This window comes from Oncorhynchus mykiss, chromosome 27 (assembly GCF_057628025.1).
Source record: "Oncorhynchus mykiss isolate SJ-2025 chromosome 27, ASM5762802v1, whole genome shotgun sequence".
Taxonomy (NCBI): Eukaryota; Metazoa; Chordata; class Actinopteri; order Salmoniformes; family Salmonidae; genus Oncorhynchus; species Oncorhynchus mykiss.
The window spans coordinates 13,318,110-13,338,267 of record NC_143048.1 but is presented as its reverse complement, the minus strand read 5'-3'; the positions used below and the strand labels follow the sequence as shown (position 1 = coordinate 13,338,267).

General features: G+C 42.3%; 1 protein-coding gene across 3 annotated transcripts in view; it reads right to left on the bottom strand.

The window, feature by feature from the left end:
- The window catches only part of LOC110507553 (SID1 transmembrane family member 2), a 21,912-nt gene extending 1,754 nt beyond the window's left edge, over positions 1-20,158 (bottom strand). The window contains exons 1-24 of one of the 3 annotated variants that reach the window (XM_021587606.3): positions 19,362-20,144; positions 18,859-18,983; positions 15,991-16,155; positions 15,599-15,644; positions 15,023-15,124; positions 13,285-13,368; positions 12,976-13,141; positions 12,715-12,808; positions 12,542-12,600; positions 11,530-11,577; positions 11,073-11,147; positions 10,794-10,856; positions 10,266-10,384; positions 10,024-10,097; positions 9,742-9,808; positions 9,464-9,537; positions 9,238-9,361; positions 5,977-6,094; positions 5,590-5,726; positions 4,130-4,238; positions 3,804-3,880; positions 3,173-3,219; positions 1,824-1,929; positions 358-468 (exon numbers count right to left, since the gene is read on the bottom strand). In XM_021587606.3, the coding sequence (XP_021443281.3) occupies positions 358-468; positions 1,824-1,929; positions 3,173-3,219; positions 3,804-3,880; positions 4,130-4,238; positions 5,590-5,726; positions 5,977-6,094; positions 9,238-9,361; positions 9,464-9,537; positions 9,742-9,808; positions 10,024-10,097; positions 10,266-10,384; positions 10,794-10,856; positions 11,073-11,147; positions 11,530-11,577; positions 12,542-12,600; positions 12,715-12,808; positions 12,976-13,141; positions 13,285-13,368; positions 15,023-15,124; positions 15,599-15,644; positions 15,991-16,155; positions 18,859-18,983; positions 19,362-19,583 (2,412 nt within the window). In that variant the 5' untranslated portion in view covers positions 19,584-20,144. Of the gene's footprint in view, positions 1-357; positions 469-1,823; positions 1,930-3,172; positions 3,220-3,803; positions 3,881-4,129; positions 4,239-5,589; positions 5,727-5,976; positions 6,095-9,237; positions 9,362-9,463; positions 9,538-9,741; positions 9,809-10,023; positions 10,098-10,265; positions 10,385-10,793; positions 10,857-11,072; positions 11,148-11,529; positions 11,578-12,273; positions 12,445-12,541; positions 12,601-12,714; positions 12,809-12,975; positions 13,142-13,284; positions 13,369-15,022; positions 15,125-15,598; positions 15,645-15,990; positions 16,156-18,858; positions 18,984-19,361 lie in introns of those variants that run through there. The other 2 variants (XM_021587609.3, XM_090224493.1) reach the window with 2 other exon arrangements.

Genomic DNA, 20,158 nt, shown 5'->3' with positions numbered 1-20,158 from the left:
AATGTGGTACTACAGATACCATGAATCCCATTGGGGCAGGAGTTGCCAAACGTCTCGTCGGAAACCCCTAGAACTTTCACTATTTTATTCTAGACCTGAACTAGCATACCTGAATCAACTTACCTACACAGACAAGGGCTTGATGGACTAGCATACCTGAATCAACTTACCTACACAGACAAGGGCTTGATGGACTAGTTGAATCAGGTGTGTTAGCTCAGGAACAGTTTGAATACATGGAACAGCTGGGGGGGTCCCCCGAGGAGGTCTGAAAACACCCTGTCATGGGGGTGTGTAAGGCTGACGTGTGGTGGAAGCCACTGATCTGTAAGGTCATTGTGTGTGTGTTGTGCTGACCTGCCAGGTACTGAGGCCCTGGAAGAAGAAGAAGAGAGCGAAGCCCCACACCACGGCCGTGAAGAGGATACACACCATGGCCATGCACTGGATCCTCTCACCACTGCGGAGCTACACACACACAACATCATCTGTGATTGTACACGCGGAACATGTTCTACGTCGTTTGTGTCAGATGTGCACTTTCTATATCCAAAACTGTTAGAATATGGCAACAATCAAACAAAGCACATTTGGTAGAATGTTTGAATTTAGAATGTCTGTTGCTAAGAGTTAAAGTCATTCATGATTTCCAATCCTTTAATTTCCATGGTGATTCTAAATCATACAAATACATTGACATTTGACTATGATGATATCACAATTGCTCCTGCTTTTGAAAGATTCATTACTGAGAAATGCATCAGCGACTACATCCAGCGATTTGTCCAGGGTGTACCATGGATGGCATCATGGACAGCACAAGTGGAAGCGGGCAGCCTGGGTCTGTGGGAGTACGAGCAGTACTGGACAAAACCAGCTCAGACTCATGGCCATGTTCCTTGAGAACAGCCAGCACCTGCCTGAGCAGGAGGAGAGCAGTTTGATCGACTTGTACAGGGTGGTGAGGCGCGGTTTTCTCTTTTACAGAGTGACAGTGAGAGAGACCCTGAACACGAGACGACTAAGGCTTTGGTGTGGGAGGAGTGACGAGCAGTGGCTCTTTGATGAGGAGATGGAGGAAGTTGGGAGCTATTCCGAGGGTGTTGGAACTGCAGAGAAGGGCTTCTTGTCTGCCTACGAATCACACGGATTGACAGATCTTTATTTTGTAGTGGATTTAAAATACGATTTATTATCTATTTTTTAACCATTAACCGTGCCCCCACGGAAATATAATTAACATAATCTGTTTAAGATCAAGATATAATTTTCTTTGCATGGACTGCATCTCAATCCACCACATCTGCCACCACATCTGCCAATATCGCGGTGAAATGTGGCAAAAAAGTATGTGGCGTCTGAACGTATTGACTACTCTATAGACTAAACTCTCACGAACACAATGGTGTTCTCCGTTTTGCTCTAGGGTGCCCACAAGCCTCACAAGACAGCTTGAAGGTCCCTGGTACCAGTTAAAAAACAATAATGGAAGTATATACAGTATCGGGATAGTTTAGTGCCTAAAATATGCAGATAAATACATGCCTTTAAAAAAATATATATAGCTTCCTGATCTTATATCTCTCAGATATAGGACAGACACTTCAGAACAAACTTCCTTTCGATTTTTTGGGGGACTATCCGTGGTCTTAAAGATCAAAATCAAATAGCTAAATGATTCTTGTTATGACCATCTTAAAACAATTCCATATTTAGCTTAGACTCCCTCCCCCAGCTTAGACAGGGTTTAGACTCTAGAGAGTTAATGACTTTTTGAGTGAGATTTGTCTATAGAAAGTGAACAAACACACACACACGCCTACCTTCATGATGATGTAGAAGGCAAAGTAGAGTAGCAGGTTGCAGATGGCGATGGCCAGCAGGTAAGAGGCAAAGTCATTGGGTGTCTTTAGTAGCCCATAGGCAGCCCTGGAAAGACCGAACAACAACCACACAATGTCAGTGATGAGATGTCTACTCTACTCTCCACCCATGGTTGTGGGTGAGTAATGACTATTCTACAAACTAAATGGATACCTTGCCTCATCAGGCTGAGTGGGTCGCAATAAAATCACATTGACAGAAAGGGATTTACATTAATCACTTAAAGTAGTTGTGAAAGACCTTTGGTAAAAAAATATATAAAAAAAAAAAAAACACTGCATGATGATGTCAAACAATGTACAGATCTGCCATCTTAATTTGACCACATTTCTCACAGCAGGAAAACAAATCCTACGGCAACAGGAAATTGTCATTATTACGTAGATTAAATGGGTTGATACATTTTTCGTTAGGGCAAATCAAGTCTGATATTTTAAAATGGAAATTTGTCGTGGGATAATCAGAATTTGTTGGTAACATATGTAAGATGTTTTATATTTATCAAATGGGTGTAAGTTAATTCTCATCAGAATGGTATTTTTTGTGTAATTCTGTGGTGAGGTTGCAGTTATCTGTTCTATGTCAAAACTAAGTTGCCTGGGCCGCTGAGAGGGGAGAGGTCAAAGTGTCATCATGTGTAAACATATCTTTCACACAACATATCTTTCACCATAGTGGGGAAAGGAAGGTTGCAGTGTCTGGAATCATTCTATGCTCCCTCTTATGTTGTTTCTATCTTAACCTATAGCCTCACCCTCCTCTCTGTGAGCTTGTCCAGGAGGTTGTATTTAGAGTTGGTTGCATCTAAATGACAATTTGATATATGCCTGTTGATATGGAGGGTTGGTTTATGGTTCTGGGGTTTGAGTAAGGAGACAAAGCTGAACGATTTATTATGTCTATGCTGTCTTATCCTGTGTGTGTGTCTTTACTATAAAGGACCTCATTTGAAATGTGGAAGGGGCTCTCAGAGAATTCATGGTTAGACACTGAATCGATCTGAGAGTCACAGGGTTGTGATAGAGCTCATATAATTAAAGATGGACTTTTATAACTAACTCTGACTTGTGTGTGTGGTTTGCTCCCATGATTTGGTAAATAGAGGAAATTTCCACGACAAATTACAAACTTTAAAACCCTTTTAAACCCTAATACACTACAATTAGCATTTCATGCCGCGCAGGAAAATGCTCTACGACAAGTGATCAAATTAAGATATCACATATATAGAACACTGCAGTAAAGGCAGTCCAGTCTGAATAAGATGGTGAGTGAAGGAAATACTCACAGAGACCAGTTCACTATGTTTCCCATCACTAGCAGAACCATTCGGTCCTAACAGAGAGAGAGAGAGAGAGAGAGAGAGAAACATTTACTTGTGGATTTATGAATCTTTCGCGACATTAGAGTGAGTCTCCATACAGTATGTGTATGTATAGTCTACCATTTACTGTGTATATATATATATATATATATATATATATATATTATATAAATGGACAAAGCCATCGATCACGTATAATCATTCACTTCTGTGAAGACTCAATAGCGTATTGAAGCCAAATGAAGGCTGTTAAGATGGTGTGTCTTGGAGACACAAAATACGCAATTTGAGCTTTATGAAGTGACATTGCAGCCTAACTCAGTACTGCCCCCTCAATTTGAGTAAATCAAGTGGAAGGCCGACCGGGGTACTGCAGGCTGGACATACTGTACATCGGATGTATTAGAAGCAATTATTGCAACCATGATTGCCTTCTAAACATTTTTTTTTGTTTTTTTACACAAAGATTGATATTTTTCCATTCACTATATTGGGGGATCCTGTTTATGCAAACAATGCCTGCAGTACTGCGGTCAGCCTTGAACCTTCGTGGTTTCAATAAGTGGGCAGTAGTTCTCCCCTGATGTATACTCACAATATACATGGGGCCACTGCACTGGCGGATACAGTCAGTGTAGATCACATACACAATCCTGCGCAGGATGCCAGAATCTGAAACACAGACAAATAGAATAGACTGACACGTCCATAGCCCCTGTAACATTACAAGGTAAAAGCTAACCCTGACCCCAGGCCTGTTCCTAGCCCTTACTCCTAGGTTTCTTCCTTCTAGGTTGTTTTTCCTTGCTTGCTCTTGGGCTTTTGGGTTGGTATCTGTAAAGGACTTTGTGACAACTGCCAACATAAAAAAAGGGCTTTTAAAAATAACAAATAAATGTGATTGATTGATTGACTCTTTACCCAGTCTCCAGCGACCCATGTAGTAGAGCTGGGTGCTGAGCAGCATGGTGGCCAGGATGTGGAGGACAGAGAAGATGATCCAGAACACCATGTTGCCCTTCCCAAACACCTGGACACAACACACACAGGTAGACACACACCCATCAGGAATGTTACACTTGCTGAATGATGATTCTATGGGTGGGTTGCACCAACATGGTTTAAATTAATCTAGGATTAGAGCTAATCTAGGTTTATAATTAACTCAGAGATGTGTTGTACCACTTAATTTTTTATCTGGATCAGTAAATCTATAATTAACGGTTTTAAACTATGATTATGATTAGTGACATGTTACACCAATATATGAGGTATTTCGAGAGTTGAAATGAAGTAGCTAGCCTACTTGTCAAATGAGGCCACAAAGTTTCTGTTATAAAATAATAACAATGGAACTACTGCAACTCCATCGTGAAAGGTTCTCATGGGTTGGCTGATTTGAAATAAAATCTGTTATTTGCCAGTACTAGACAGAAAATTAATTTGTTAGCTAACGTTAGCTACTGTATCTAGCTAGTTTATAAACCAAGCTAGTTAGCATACAATATTATTTATTATTGCTATTACTTAACGTTATTTAGCCATTTATTATTTGTCCGCTAGCCACCTGATCATGGCACGTCAAAGATGATACATTTTCTCCGCTTATGAAAAAAAATAATGTTTTCGGGGCTGATGGAGGAATTTAGTAAAGTACTGGAGGATACAAAGACAGACAACACAAATGTCAAAAAGGAGGAAGGCACCTGGGCCATTTCGTGCGACAAAAGTAATGGATCGACATGGATTAAAGAGTGACCCAAATCAGATAAAAAGCGCGCTGGAAAAAAAAACTTAAAACCAAAAGCCAAAAAGGATGCCGCAGAGGAGAAGCGGGGCTATTTCAGACCGGAGCCGGGCCTCCGTCCATGGAAATGGATCCTACCACCCAGAAGATGTAGGAGATGATTCCCCAACAGTTTGCCCCTCTCCTTCACCCCTATGATGACGACAGACAACTTGACCCACCAATATTTTGTAAGCATAAATAACTTAAATATCAATGCCTTTAATGCTACTTCACTACAATGTTACCGTTGCAGTTTAGAATTAATCTCCAATCAAAATGTTATTTTTTTTAATTCATTGAGCAACAGACTTAAAATTAATCTAGGTTTAAAGTGACTAGACTTAAACCTAATCAAGGTTTAAACTACATTTAGATTAGAGGAAGGATTTAATTTAACTAGGAACAATTTAAAACTAAGTTTAAAATTGGGTGCAACAAGATTAATAGATAAACCTTGATTTAGCCCAGTTTAAGAGTTAATCCATGTTGGTGCAACCCCCCCTATAGGTTGTGTACGTCAGAGTCTACTGCTGGGTGTTTGTTGTGTTTCTGTCTTGGTCTCTGTGTGGTGAGTATGTCCCTAGTCACTCACCACTCCTAGGACAGAGAAGAAGATGACAGCAGCCAGACAGGCGTAGGCAGTGTAAGCGCTGGCATTGATATCTGGGTGTCTCTTCTGGTATAGTTTTAACACACACAGCCCAGCGATCATATACATGAAGGAGGTGTCTGACCGACAGGGAGATCGAGAAAGAAAGGGTGACATTAATGCCATTTCTTACAGTACAAAATATCTTCCAGTAAAGTTATTGGGAAGTAGCCAGAATCCCAGATCTGTTTGTGCCATCCTGCAGTCAGAGCAATACAGTTGGCATGACAATATGAACCGATCTGGGACTGATTGAGAAACCCATCTATTGAGGATATGTGTTAGTGTCTTCAGGATCTCCCAATTAGCCAACCACTACATTAGTCTCACCGAACTGGAAGTTGGTGTAGTTGGGGCAAACGTGGTAGCAGGCACTCAGCAGTCCCTCCATCATCAGAGCTGTGCCCATGGCGTAGAACAGCCCAAAGTGCTTAGGGATGCCACACTCCTGGAGACCGGCAGAGAGGGAGAGACAGAGGCATACAAATTATATAAATGAATTGTCACTAGCTAGGTTCCCATCCAATTGGCGACAGATTTTCATGCAAATATTCAAGAATGTTCATGCAAATATTCAATATGTGCATTTTCCCACCAGAGATGGGTTTCCATCAAATTGACTTGTGGATATAAAAGGCTTTGTATGAAAATGTAGCGAAAAGAGAAAAATATTCACATCCAATGTTCATGCCTCTAGAGGTTATTTAAGTAGGTGTGCTTCACAGTGGTGTTATGACCTGACAAAGATCCAACTCGGATGGAAACTTTGTCTTTATACCGCGTCTGATTAACTCACCCTAGGAGCATACCAGAGTTGTGGACATTCTTTTTTTCTTTGATAATGTAATACACATAAAAATAACTTTTGCAGTTAAATTCCCATGTTCGGAATAAAAAATACAAGTTAAAATGACTTTCCATTGCATTTTCAACCCTACTAATGGTCATGTCCTTATCCCCCTTATCTCAGCTCGCTGGTCACCATAGCATCTCCCACCTGTAGCACGCGCTCCAGCAGGTATATCTCTCTAGTCACCCCCAAAACCAATTTTCTTTGGCCGCCTCTCCTTCCAGTTCTCTGCTGCCAATGACTGGAACGAACTACAAAAATCTCTGAAACTGGAAACACTTATCTCCCTCACTGGCTTTAAGCACCAACTGTCAGAGCAGCTCACAGATTACTGCACCTGTACATAGCCCACCTATAATTTAGCCCAAACAACTACCTCTTTCCCTACTGCATTTCATTTATTTATTTATTTTTGCCCCTTCGCACCCCATTATTTTTATTTCTACTTTGCACATTCTTCCACTGCAAATCTACCATTCCAGTGTTTTACTTTCTATATTGCATTTACTTTGCCACCATGGCCTTTTTTTTTGCCTTTACCTCCCTTCTCACCTCATTTGCTCACATCGTATATAGACTTGTTTATACTGTATTATTGACTGTATGTTTGTTTTACTCCATGTGTAACTCTGTGTCGTTGTATGTGTCGAACTGCTTTGCTTTATCTTGGCCAGGTCGCAATTGTAAATGAGAACTTGTTCTCAACTTGCCTACCTGGTTAAATAAAGGTGAAATTAAAAAATAAAAGTCAGAGATTTTTTGCGTTATATATCGAATGTGCCCACTCCGGTCTTGGCACGAGTGCTGTAGCCAACAGCTTGCAGATACAGTGCGGGCATAGCCTACATGAGATTTTATGGACAAAAGAGTGATTATTTGTCAAATGGCAGCCAAGCATCGATCATCATGTCACCAGAATAAGATATTTTTTGGAAGTCGGAAGTTTACATACACCTTAGCCAAATACATTTAAACTCAGTTTTTCACAATTCCTAACATTTAATTCTAGTAAAAGTTCCCTGTCTTAGGTCAGTTAGGATCACCACTTTATTTTAAGAATGTGAAATGTCAGAATAATAGTAGAGAATGATTTATTTCAGCTTTTATTCATTTCATCACATTCCCAGTGGGTCAGAAGTTTACATACACAATTATTATTTGGTAGCATTGCCTTTAAATTGTTTAACTTGGTTCAAACGTTTCGGGCAGCCTTCCACAAGCTTCCCACAATAAGTTGGGTGAATGTTGGCCCATTCCTCGTGACAGAGCTGGTGTAACTGAGTCATGTTTGTTGGCCTCCTTGCTCGCACACGCTTTTTCAGTTGTGCCCACACATTTTCTATAGGATTGAGGTCAGGGCTTTGTGATGGCCACTCCAATACCTTGACTTTGTTGTCCTTAAGCCATTTTGCCACAACTTTGGAAGTATGCTTGGGGTCACTGTCCATTTGGAAGACCCATTTGCGACCAAGCTTTAACTTCCTGACTGATTTTTTTTTGCTTCCATATATCCACACAATTTTCCTTCCTCATGAGGCCATCTATTTTGTGAAGTGCACCAGTCCCCCCTGCAGCAAAGCACCGCCACAACATGATACTTCCACCCTCGTGCTTCACGTTTGGGATAGTGTTCTTCGGCTTGCAAGCCTCCCCCTTTTTCCTCCAAACATAACGATGGTCATTATGGCCAAACAGTTCTATTTTCGTTTCATCAGACCAGAGGACATTTCTCCAAAAAGTACGATCTTTGTCCACATGTGCAGTTGCAACTGTAGTCTGGCATTTTTATGGCGGTTTTGAAGCCGTGGCTTCTTCCTTGCTGAGCGGCCTTTCAGATTATATCGATATAGGACTCGTTTTACTGTGGATATAGATACTTTTGTACCCGTTTCCTCCAGCATTTTTACAAGGTCCTTTGCTGTTGTTCTGGGATTGATTTGCTGCGTGCTCCCATGGTGTTTATACTTGCATACTATTGTTTGTACAGATGAACATGGTACCTTCAGGCGTTTGGAAATTGCTCCCAAGGATGAACCAGACTGAGGTCTTGGCTGATTTCTTTAGATTTTCCCATGATGTCAAGCAAAGAGGCACTGAGTTTGAAGGTAGATCTTGAAATACATCCACAGGTACACCTCCAATTGACTCAACTTATGTCAATTAGACTATCAGAAGCTTCTAAAGCCATGACATTTTATGGAATTTTCCAAGCTGTTTAAAGGCACAGTCAACTTAGTGTATGTAAACTTCTGACCCACTGGAATTGTGATAGTGAATTATAAGTCAAGTAATCTGTCTGTAAACAATTGTTGGAAAAATGACTTGTGTCATGCACAAAGCAGATGTCCTAACCCACTTGCCAAAACTATAGTTTGTTAACAAGAAATTTGTGGAGTGGTTGAAAAATGAGTTTTAATGACTCCAACCTAAGTGTATGTGAACTGCCGACTTCAACTGTAGTTTTGTCGCCGTTTGGAAAGTTTATATGGAACACATATTTCCCCTGGAGGTAGCGGTTTGATCCCCCAGTTCCGCCACTCACACTCTGTACTTCATCCCTGTCATCTTTCTACACATCACATACTCTAATCTACACCTGTCAATAAAAACAAAACTAGGATTATTGCCACCATAAGTTCTAAGTTCTAAGTCCTGTCATCCCAAAAAAACTACAAAATACCCCCCCCCCCCCAAAAAAAAAAATTTAAAAACAAAAGCACCATCTCAGTTTGATCTCTCACCAGTGCGTTGAGGTCGTGGCGGTCCAGCGCTCTGCTGTGGATGATGTCTCTCTGCAGCACGATGAGCAGAAAGAGGAGGCCCAGCATCACGTAACCAAGGTTACTCAGTATGTTGTTGAAGGCACTGCACACCAGAGGGTAGAGAATGATTGTCATGGATGACACAAGTCATACCCAAGTCATACCCAGCCATAGGTGTTTCCCCTTATTACACACACACACACACCTCAGATTCCCCAGGGGGTGTGCACACAGGAAGTTGTAGTAGCAGATGTCCTGATTTCCTGTCACGTTGACAACCTGGAGGAGAGAGGAACATGTCAACAACAACACACTACCCACCCACCCATCACGTGTGGATTTTAGTCATATCTACTCACTCGAAGCCAATTCCTTTACACACTACAAATGCACTCGTTGTAACTCTGTAATAATGTAGCTATAACTCTGTAATAATGTAGTAAATCCGCAGTTGTGAGCGTGAGTGAGGGTAGCACACAGTACCGTTTGATAAGTGATGACCAGCTGGATGACAGGGAGGGCATAGAACACACCTATAGTGGCAATATTCCTGAGGAGAGGAACACTGACATTAACTGCCATGACACTGACAGTTGTATGATTACTGTACAATCTGACTGATACAAAACAAACCCACACCCTTTATCCAAAGAAGCAATTGTTATCATGCATTTGACTAAAGTACTGATAGAGTGGAGGGTGCCAGAGGGTTATAGCCCCCAGCATTGATGTACAGATTCTGAGCCAACTCTCCGTCCCACTCACCAGAAGTAGATCTGGTACTTTTTACTCAGAACCCTCTTGTCCTTGCGAGCGAGGTCCGACACACACAGGTACTTCTGCAAAAGGACAAGCGACCACAAAGAGTTTCATTGGGAGGGGAAAAACTCAACAAAAACAACAGAGGATAAGGATAATATTGAGTGATGCACAGGGGAGGAGCAGTAGAGGGGGAAGGGATGGATGAGAGGTAGAGGGGGGAGGGATGGAGGAGGGATGGGCCAGACCTTGGTGCGGACGATGTTCTTGTCCGAGTCGATGTCGGCCAACGTGTCATAGTCATCCTCCTCTATTGAGCTCAGAGACTCCTGTCGACTACGACCCGTAACGCTCTCCAACGAACGCTCTGAGAGAGGAGGAGACAGAGAGAATAGCAACTACCTTTACAGTATGTCAGTGACTGAGGGTTATATTTTTAGATTTGATTTGTTTTTGTTGGTTTTACAGCTTGGATTTTTTTAAATATGATTTGGGACGTATTCAATAGATTGGTGGTTCTGGCCAAAGACGCATTCCTGATAATCACAAAATGTATCATTGAAATTGTTCTCGACATTCCATCTTTATCTCTGCGTACAGTCAAACATGATTGTTGACCATATGTGATCGTTTTGGTCGCCGTCTGTGGTCATCAGAGCATTAAATTACATCAAAAGGCGGATAGATCTTGAACACATTCCAAATTGATTGACATGGTGCTGATTGATACAGTGAAGGGGTGCGATTGGCTGGCTGATTAAGGCAGTGAGTGTCACCAATGCAGATGGCTACGTGGTGGATGGCAGTTAGGAATGGTCTGCGTTTCAAAGTCTCCTGTCCTGATAAACAAACACAGATAAACCAATAAGAAACAAGAGCACTCCGCAGCCCTCCAATCAAGAGCCAGTTTGGTGGTGAAATGCTGTGCAACATTACTTGAAGACAGATGTTGTGCCATGTGGACCCCATTGTGTGTATTTGCACATCTGTGTGTGTACAGTATTAGAGTGTGTGTGTCTAATTATGCGTCTGTATTTGGTCATCTTGCTCCATACCCATGTATCCGTAGTTGGCATCTGATGCTATGCTGTCTGTGATGGCCTCTGAGCTCAACGTGCTGGCGTTGTCCGCTGTAGAAACAACATTAAAGAGGGCTTGAAGTGGTGTAAGTATTCACTTTGGCTGTGTCCCAACTCTCTCTCCTTCCTCCCAAAGTGTTCACTTCCCAACGCTGATTTAAAGGAAATGACTGGTAAAAGAAATATGGTGGAAAGTGCAACTAGTCCATGACTCCCCCAGTCCAATGCTTTTAGAATTGTGGGAAGTAGTGAAGGAGTGCACATTCACGAGGAGACTCATGTACAGAAAGAAAAACAACGAGACACACGGCAGAACTGGAACAGTGAAAGCCCTGTCTTACCCAGCTAGCTACATTGATTGTCAATATTTAACTCAAAACCTTTCAAAACATTGTCACACTTGTAATGTAAATGAGCACACACACACACTCACCAAAGGAGCCGTATTCATAGGGGGAGACTGGAGTCACACCTGGCTTTCCTGTGGTAACAGGTAGAGATCGTGTCACAAACACACACCAAACACATGCAACAATATGAGTTAGTAGTCTACACACAACCACGGCATCTAGATGAATGGTTAGTCAGAGAGGACACACCATGCCCTGTGGGCTCAGAGACAATGTTGAAAGTGAGGCAAGGGTTAATGCACGGGTGCTAATCAGTACCCTTGGGTGTGAGTCCAACGGGAGAAAAATAAGTCCATTTCAGTCAAACTCCCATTGGAACCAAACCACCGTAACCATAATATCATGACCATGGCCATGGTTGAATCATATTAGTCATCCCCCACCATGACAAGTGTTTTTGTGACTGGACAATGCAGGCAACTCAGGAAGTGAACTGAAATTCCAATACAATAATTGAAAAGGGGGGGGTTCTATTTTCAATGACTCCTCAATAAAACTGTGAAGGAGAATACATTGATTTCAAATGTTTTTCCATATTTTAAATTTAAATCACTTCCCGATTTCAAATTGACACCCAAACGTGGTGAAGGTCATTTATTAGACATGCATGTTGATGATTTCCTCATCCACCCAGATCATACTGGTGATATTGACTGTGAGATGGGTGTAACTATTAATATAGCGTGCACGAAGGGTAATAAGTAGTGTGACATTGTGAGAGAAGCTCAGACACAGGCATTATCTCACAACTCCAACTCCATTCTTACCCAGTAGAGAGGCTGAGCCAAAGAGTAGCATGGGGAAAAAGCATGAGGAGAAAGCGAGACAAATTCAACACACAAAGACATAGAAACCTAGAGAAATACCTAGAGAAATAGATCAGTAATCCTTCATCCCATGGGGCAACTGTTAATGGTTCGCATCCATCTTAAACTCGTTTTAAATCTTAAATACACCGTTAGTTCTCTTCACTGTACACCTCTCTGGAAAAAAAAATACAACGGAGTGTGCCGTTGTGGTGGGTTGCTGGGATACCTGTCTCCGCGGGCGACATGTCCGCTGGGTTCAGAAGCCCCTCCCTCCTCCTGTGCATCCTGACCAGAGAAAAGACCCAGAGAGAAAGAGAGACACTTGAGTTCCAAAGCTTCTATATGACAGTGTATGAAATAATGTACTTACTGTATATGACAGTGAAGCGATCGACAGACCTCTTGTTCTCCACACAGGCCACCAGGAAGGTGAGCAGGTAGAAGGAGAGGAAGATGCCCAGGCAGAACAGCATGCCCATCACGTACACATCCGCTGAGACGGCGAGAGGGGGTGTAGAGAGAGGGGGAAGAGGGAGAAAGGAAGGAGAGAGGAAGAGATGTTAGAGAGAAACAGAAAGGGAAAGAGAGAGAGACATGAACACTTCTCTCTGCTACATTGGGAATGATGTACTGTTTGGCCCGCCTGGCTGAGTGACTCACAGCTGATGGCGGGCGAGACGACCACGTCCAGAGTTTTACTGCGGTTGCCGGCATCAATGAGTTCATCTGGACGGAGGGGGTAGAAGCGCAGGGGACCCCCACATGCCTCGTCCTCCGTCTTCACCACCACCACCACATAGAAACTGTTACTGGGGAAGTCCTTCCTCTGAGAGCCACAAGAGAAAAGGGGAGAGGGAAAGTAGATTAAATGGTTGCCCATTGTGGCAAGTGAGTTGTAAACATTTATTTATTGATCAATTACCTGATCTCTCCAGTGTGTGTGTGTGTGTGTGTGTGTGTGTATTCTACCTGGACAGTGATGGCAGCTGTCTTGGTCATGGTTTGATACATTCCAATGAAGGCCACGTTGTTATCCAAGTCATACACTGGGCACTGATAAGGTAGAACACAGCATTTAGCAATCAGAGAGGAACGAGTGTCTGTCTGTATGTGTGTGTGTGTGTCTGCCTGTCTGTCTGTCTGAGCAGAGAACAGGTGCAGTCACGGCTAATGTGGTTTCCACGGCAACAGGCACCTCTGCACTCCCCATCAAGTGTGTGGAATGGAGATTTCTATATTGGCCGACATTTCAGGGACACCCCCAATGTGAGCTATTACACACCAGACAGAGCTTTACATAGCGTTTTAGTAACGCCTCTCTTTCACAGCTTTAAGCTGCTTTAGGGTAAATCCTGTGCATTTCCCAAGTTCATTCACAGCTGTCTAGTGGTTGCTGGGGTGCTCAGAATGAACTCAACACAGCCCTTGTGTGGTGAGTCAGAGGCTAGCCATTGGAGACAGGCTGAGGGAACCACAGTTCAGTGATGTCATGTGAGGTCAGTGGATGCAGGTTGATGTAAGGTCATGGCCGTATTCATTAGGGTACACCATAGCAAAATGTTTTGCAACAGAAAACTTAAGCAACTGTTTATTTTAGCGTTTCTGAACAGTCTCTCCCCCGTTTCAGTTTGCTAACTTCCGATTGGTGTCGAACAGAGTTGTGAACTCAAAGTCACATGACTTGAGACGCTATATAAAATAAAATAACTTGAGACTTGACTTGGAGCCTCAAGACTCGGGACTCGACTTTTAACTTGAGACTGATGACTTGAATTTTTTTCTTTCTTTCTTCTTTTTCTTTCACTGATGTCATGATTTGACCTCAGATTTTTTGGAGTTCCCAGTTGTCTTGAAAGCACCATTAGTCTCGGTCATTCTGGTTGTACATAATAGGAGCGTGCAAGGCCTCATAAAATAGGCTTTGGAGTCAGAACGTTGAATAAGATCAAATGACTGTTCCATGTATGCATAGTGTTGAAATATCATTCATAATCATTAACTCTGAGTAAGAGAAATGTAGCGATGTGGAAATGGCCTTTTACATTGTAGAACCAGTTTATTGGTTGTAATTGGGTAATTGTATGGTCCTGGGGGCCAAGTGCTTGTATTATTTATGCAGGCCTATCTGTTTGAGCTCCTGATAGACAGAATCGACTTGGTTTCTCAAGGGGAGGCTGTACAGTCTTGCCCTCTACCTGTGTCCATTCAGATAGGACAGGTTAAGCCTGACACAGAGGCTATTTCTTTTGGACTATTGCCCGTGTACATTTGGTCAATCTACTTGTATATTTTGTATGATATGGCACTTTCACCACAGGATCACCAAGACCTGTGAATAAATGTACACTCTGAGCACGTCAACCTGCCTTGCCTTCTGCTGATGGCATGCCCTCACGACTGCTACAAGGTCTCTATTTTGCAATGACATGGGATTCTTAAAATGTGTCGTAGACAAAATAATGAAAAGGGCTGTCTGGTAGCCTCAATAAATATACACATATATGTAGCTGAACAAGTCGTTGCATGTATAGATTTTTTTTAAACTTGACTTGAGACTTGAAAACGTATGACTTGATCTTAGAATGCACGACTTGGGACTTGACTTGAGACTTGACTTGAGACTTGACCCGTTCTACTTGGGACTCGGACCTTGTGACTTGGTCCCACCTCTGGTGCCTAATGAACAGGTTTGGTCAAGTTAGTTTACCTGGATGTCCTGGATGGACATGACAGAGCACGGGAAGGTCATCTCAGAGTTGACCTTGACGATGGCCGTGTCCACTCCGTCAGGGAACACATATTTGAAGTACTGAGAGAGAAAAACAGAGTTAGAATTTTTTTTTAAAGGTTCACATATATATTGGAATGAAGTCCTAAATCAGCCGAGTGAAAGAAAAATATATAAAAAAATAAAACAATCTTCCTAACAATACTATTCTATTATGTTGATAGATCTACCGTTTTGAAAGGGCAAATCTTGCTTCGAATACAAACGCACAACATGTGCACACACAAAATGTATGAAGTAACAATATACATTTTCTAGTGTCTCTTTCCATCTCTGTCACGGAACAGCTCAACAGATCAGGCACACACATTTGTTTTTTAATATCAATCCCCTTCTTGGCCTTTAGACTTAGGCACAGTAAAGAGGTAGTACCCAACCGTCTTCTCCACCCACGCACACATCTCATGGTCACGTGCAGTATAAGGGTTTCACGGGAAATATGCTATGGGCGTATGTACGCAAGTGTGCATCGGTGTGAGTGGCTATGTTTCTTACCTGGGGTTGGGATGGTGAGGCAGTGAAGCTGAACTTTTTGTCTGTACTGTAATGAGGAAAACGAGAAACACTCAACAAATACAACAGCCATATTAGCCAGTCAGGTCACATATACAGTACGCCATCTCTACTCTATGAGTGATGCTGCTACACAGGGTGTCTCTTGGCTTGCTGTATAGATAGGCAGTCACAAGTGTGTGTATGCAAAAAGGCCGCATTCAATGCAAATTAGACCAGCTCTACACAGTTGCATAATAGTGATATAAAATATGATGACTCAAGAATATTGAATACGTACTGCTGTGGGAGGCATGTAAGCTCTACAACCAGATATCATGTATTCGCTCGGCTAGCTAGCATGAAGCTAATGATCCCTGATGAAGATGACTCACTGCAGGGTGAAGCTGTCCACGCGGCTGATCCTTAGCTGGTAGTGGGTGCCCAAGCTGGACAGGGTGGACACGTCCACAAAGAAGTACTGGGTCTCGGAGAGGGTGCGGGTGGGGGGTTGGCAAAGCGTTCGGCCCACATGGGCATAGGGGTACTTCCTCTGGTACCTGTGGCGGGGGCGGGGGCAAAGAGATATCACTTCTCCATTCATTTTCATTGAGGTCTTTTATAAGGGAGACCTGGCCAAGAGAGTAGCTCAATATACAAATCATGATCACATACTTGGGCTCATAGAACAGAAAAGGCTTATATTAGACTAGGGTCACGTCCAAAATTGCACCACTTTTGATCAGGGTCCATGAGGAATGTAGGGTGCCATTTCATAAGCCATTTTTAGGCTGAACTAAACAACCATGACCATTGCAGCCCGCTCATAACAGTTCCTATGGCGGTAAATGATAAGAACAGGAGGATAAGAAGAGCCACTGCTAAAAAAGGGACTGAATTGGCCTGTTGAATTGTGTCAACTACAGTCCCACAAAAAAATGGTGTTAATGACAGAAGAACCAACAACTTCCCAAAACAACAACCTAGTACTGTAATTATAGCTATTGTCTATGGGAAATTAGGCCTATGCTTTATGTTTATGTGGAAGTGAAAGCTCAAGGTTCAACGATGACTCACTCTCAACTAGATGGCTTTACCACCTGACACAGGTGTTCTGGTATTGCGCAAGTCCGTGGATTATGTTACGCCATGAAAGACAGACTACTGTAGCGTTCCCCAAACACGGTCCTCGCGACCCCAAGGGGTGCACGGTTTGTTTAAAAAACAAAAACAAAATGTGCACCACTTGGGGTCCAGAAGACCGAGTTTGGAAAAACCCTGGGCTACTGTATAATATAACAAATTATACAATGATCCAACAGGTAGGTTCTGCATGCAGGCTAAACACTTAGACCTAGGCTATATCATATAATAATTAGGGAGTGCTTATATAGTCCTATTTGACTGTATGTACAAGTGGGTACCCTGTACAGGTGTGAAGTGGAAAAGTGTTTTTTGCATATCCCATTGAGACACCCTCGGAGAGTGGGGTCACGGCCAGGGATCAGCCATTATTGACAGCAACTCTGGAGCAATTAGGGCTAATTGCCTTGCTCAAGGGAAGAATGGTAGATTTTCCATCTTTGGCTCAGGGATTCAAACAGCAACCTTTCGGTTACTGGCCAAAACAGGATTTGCTGTTTTCTTTTCATGTCTTATTGCCCTGCCGTCACTCCCTTCAGTTAACCCATTCAGTACTTCTACTGCACATCTCTCTGTACTGTGTATAATACAGTGAGCTCCAAACGTTTATGGACAGTGACACTTTTTTGTTTTGGCTCAGTACTCCAGCAATGAGGGAAATTATACATTGACTATGAGGTTAAAGTGCAGACTGTCAGCTTTAATTGTAGGGTATTTTCATCCATATTGGGTGAACCGTTTAGAAATGATGGCACTTTTTGTACATAGTCTCTCTCCCCATTTGAGGGGACCAAAGGTATTGGTACAAATTCACTAATGTATTAAAGTAGTCAAAAGTTCAGTATTTGGTCCCATATTCCGAGCATACAATGATTGCATCAAGCTTGCGGTTTGTGTTGGTTGTGTTTCAGATTATTTTCTTCCCAATAGAAATGAATGTTAATAATGTACTGTCATTTTGGAGTCACTTTTAAGAATAGAATATGTTTTTAAACACTTCTACATTAATGTGAATGCGACTATGATTACGGATTAACCTGAATGAATCGTGAATACTGATGAGTGAGACACACAAATACCATACTCCCAAGACATGATAACCTCTCATTCATTATAATAACAGGGGAGGTTAGCATTTTTTTTGGGGGGGGGGGTATGATATTTGTGCATCTGTAACTTTCTCACTCATCATTATTCACAATTCATTCAAGATTATCCGTAATCATGGTATCAGCCACACTAATGTAGTGTTTAGAAACATATTATATTCTTATTTACAATAAAACTGACTCCAAAATGCCACAATACATTATTTACCATTAATTTCTATTGGGCACAAAATAATCTGAAACCAAAACAAACTGCAAATGCTTCCAACAAGTTTGTAGAGTCACAAGCTGGATGTAATCATTGCGTGCTAGGAAAATGGGACCAAATACTGAACTTTTGACTACTTTAATAGACATAAGTGAATTTATCCCAATACTTAAAATGTGGGGACTATGTACAAAAAGTGCTGTCATTTTTCTAAACGGTTCACCTCATATGGATGAAAATACACTCAAATGAAAGCTGACAGTCTGAACTTCACGTATCAGTTCAAATCCAAAGTGCTGGAGTACAGAGCCAAAACAAACAAAAAAATGTGTCACTGTCCCAATACTTTTGGAGCTCATTGTATCTTCACCCGCGACTAAGCCAATATCTAGCCCACATAATGAAGAGAAACACAGCAAAAACAGACCCAAGGAGAAACAAAACCTCTACAACATCTAGGCTACACAACTTCAGTTGTTTTCTTTGACTGAACAATTTAATACCAAAGCACAACCAAGTATCGCGCTTCCCTTCCACTCTAGATGAATATGGCCAGCTGTATATTGACATAATAAATTGTGGCGACATAATACAGGGACAGGACCAGGATGTGTCAGGGTTGCATTCAGTAGGGCACAACGTTGTAGATAGAAATGTCCTGTATAGAGCCGACTTGAGTCCTTATTCTACATGTCAACGATGCATGTTTTTTCTACATAACACATTGCTTCTGTCCGAACGTTCCACAACATTGTGTCCTACTGAACACGCCCCCAGGTGTGCCAGTAGGGTAGGCTACTCACAGTCCACGCAGTATGAGGGGGACCTGGAAGGACAGCACGGCCTGCTTCTGTCTGACCACAAACAGGATGGGACTGCTCTCTGCCCCCTCCGACAGTACATCCACAGTCACACGGACCCCCTCCGTCTGCCAGGGCAGGGAGAGAGAGGGCGAGAGGTTTAGAGAAACTCACGGAATCTAAGTAAAACGACAGTACATACATACATACACACACCCATCCATCACAAGCATAAACCTGCACACTCAAGTTTTGTATTGATCACTTTTGCAATCTTATTTTACCATAAAACCAAATTAGGCTACTCATAGCAAGACAGCTGTTCAGTGTTCTTCAATCCTAGTACTGGGGACGGAATGCGCAGGTTTAATTCCAGCCCAGTACTAACATGATTAGTTGAAACAGGTGTGTTAGCAATAGGCAGCAACTAACGCCAGAACGTGGAGGTCTGTGAAAAGCAGGTTCGAAGAACAAAGTGGGATTTGTGACTTGAACTATGTACTCACCTTGTTTCGGGAGACGGTGTGATTGAAGGCGTAGATGGTTTGGTTGTCACTCGTAACTGTATCGTTGTAGGTAACATCAAACTCTGCATCCTTTTGGACCACCGTTTTAGTTTCTGCCCGTGCGCACCGCAAGTGGGTCACACATAACAACAACAGGGCCAAATAACCAAGCCGGAACAAGACTGAAACGGGGCCAAATTTACAACAGCTCCTCAAAACCATTTCCTTGCGATTTGTCAACAATAGCTGTGCTAGCTGATCAAAACGACCTAAATGCACTTACTGACACGTTGGATGATAATAATAGCAATGAATGGCAAACCTACCTAACGTTAGCTAACTAGACTAGAGCTCAGTTGTAATGTATCATTCACAACAACAGAACAGTTGATTGCGAACGACTTGCTAGTGAGGTAATCTAGCCAGCTAGCTACATTTGCTTGCTAATGATTAATGTATTACATTCACAACGCTCCTCCTGTTTCACCATCACCAGCTGGCAAGCTAACCACTCCTCGGTACTGCGACGTAAACTAACGTTAGCTAGACAATAACAACACAGCTACTACTCGCTAGCTAGATCCCGAATGATTTAATGTCCGCGTTTTTTTACAGCTAATGTCATCCGCATTTTATCATTTAGGTTGACATATGCCTGTATAGTGTTGATTATTTCGAGTATCGTAAAGTGAACGTTGTTTGCATCTGTTGAATCGACTGACCACGCTTGAGGGGTTAAATCTGTGTCACCCACTCCCTCCCTCCGCACGCAGAAAACAAACCAAGAACGGCGTAAT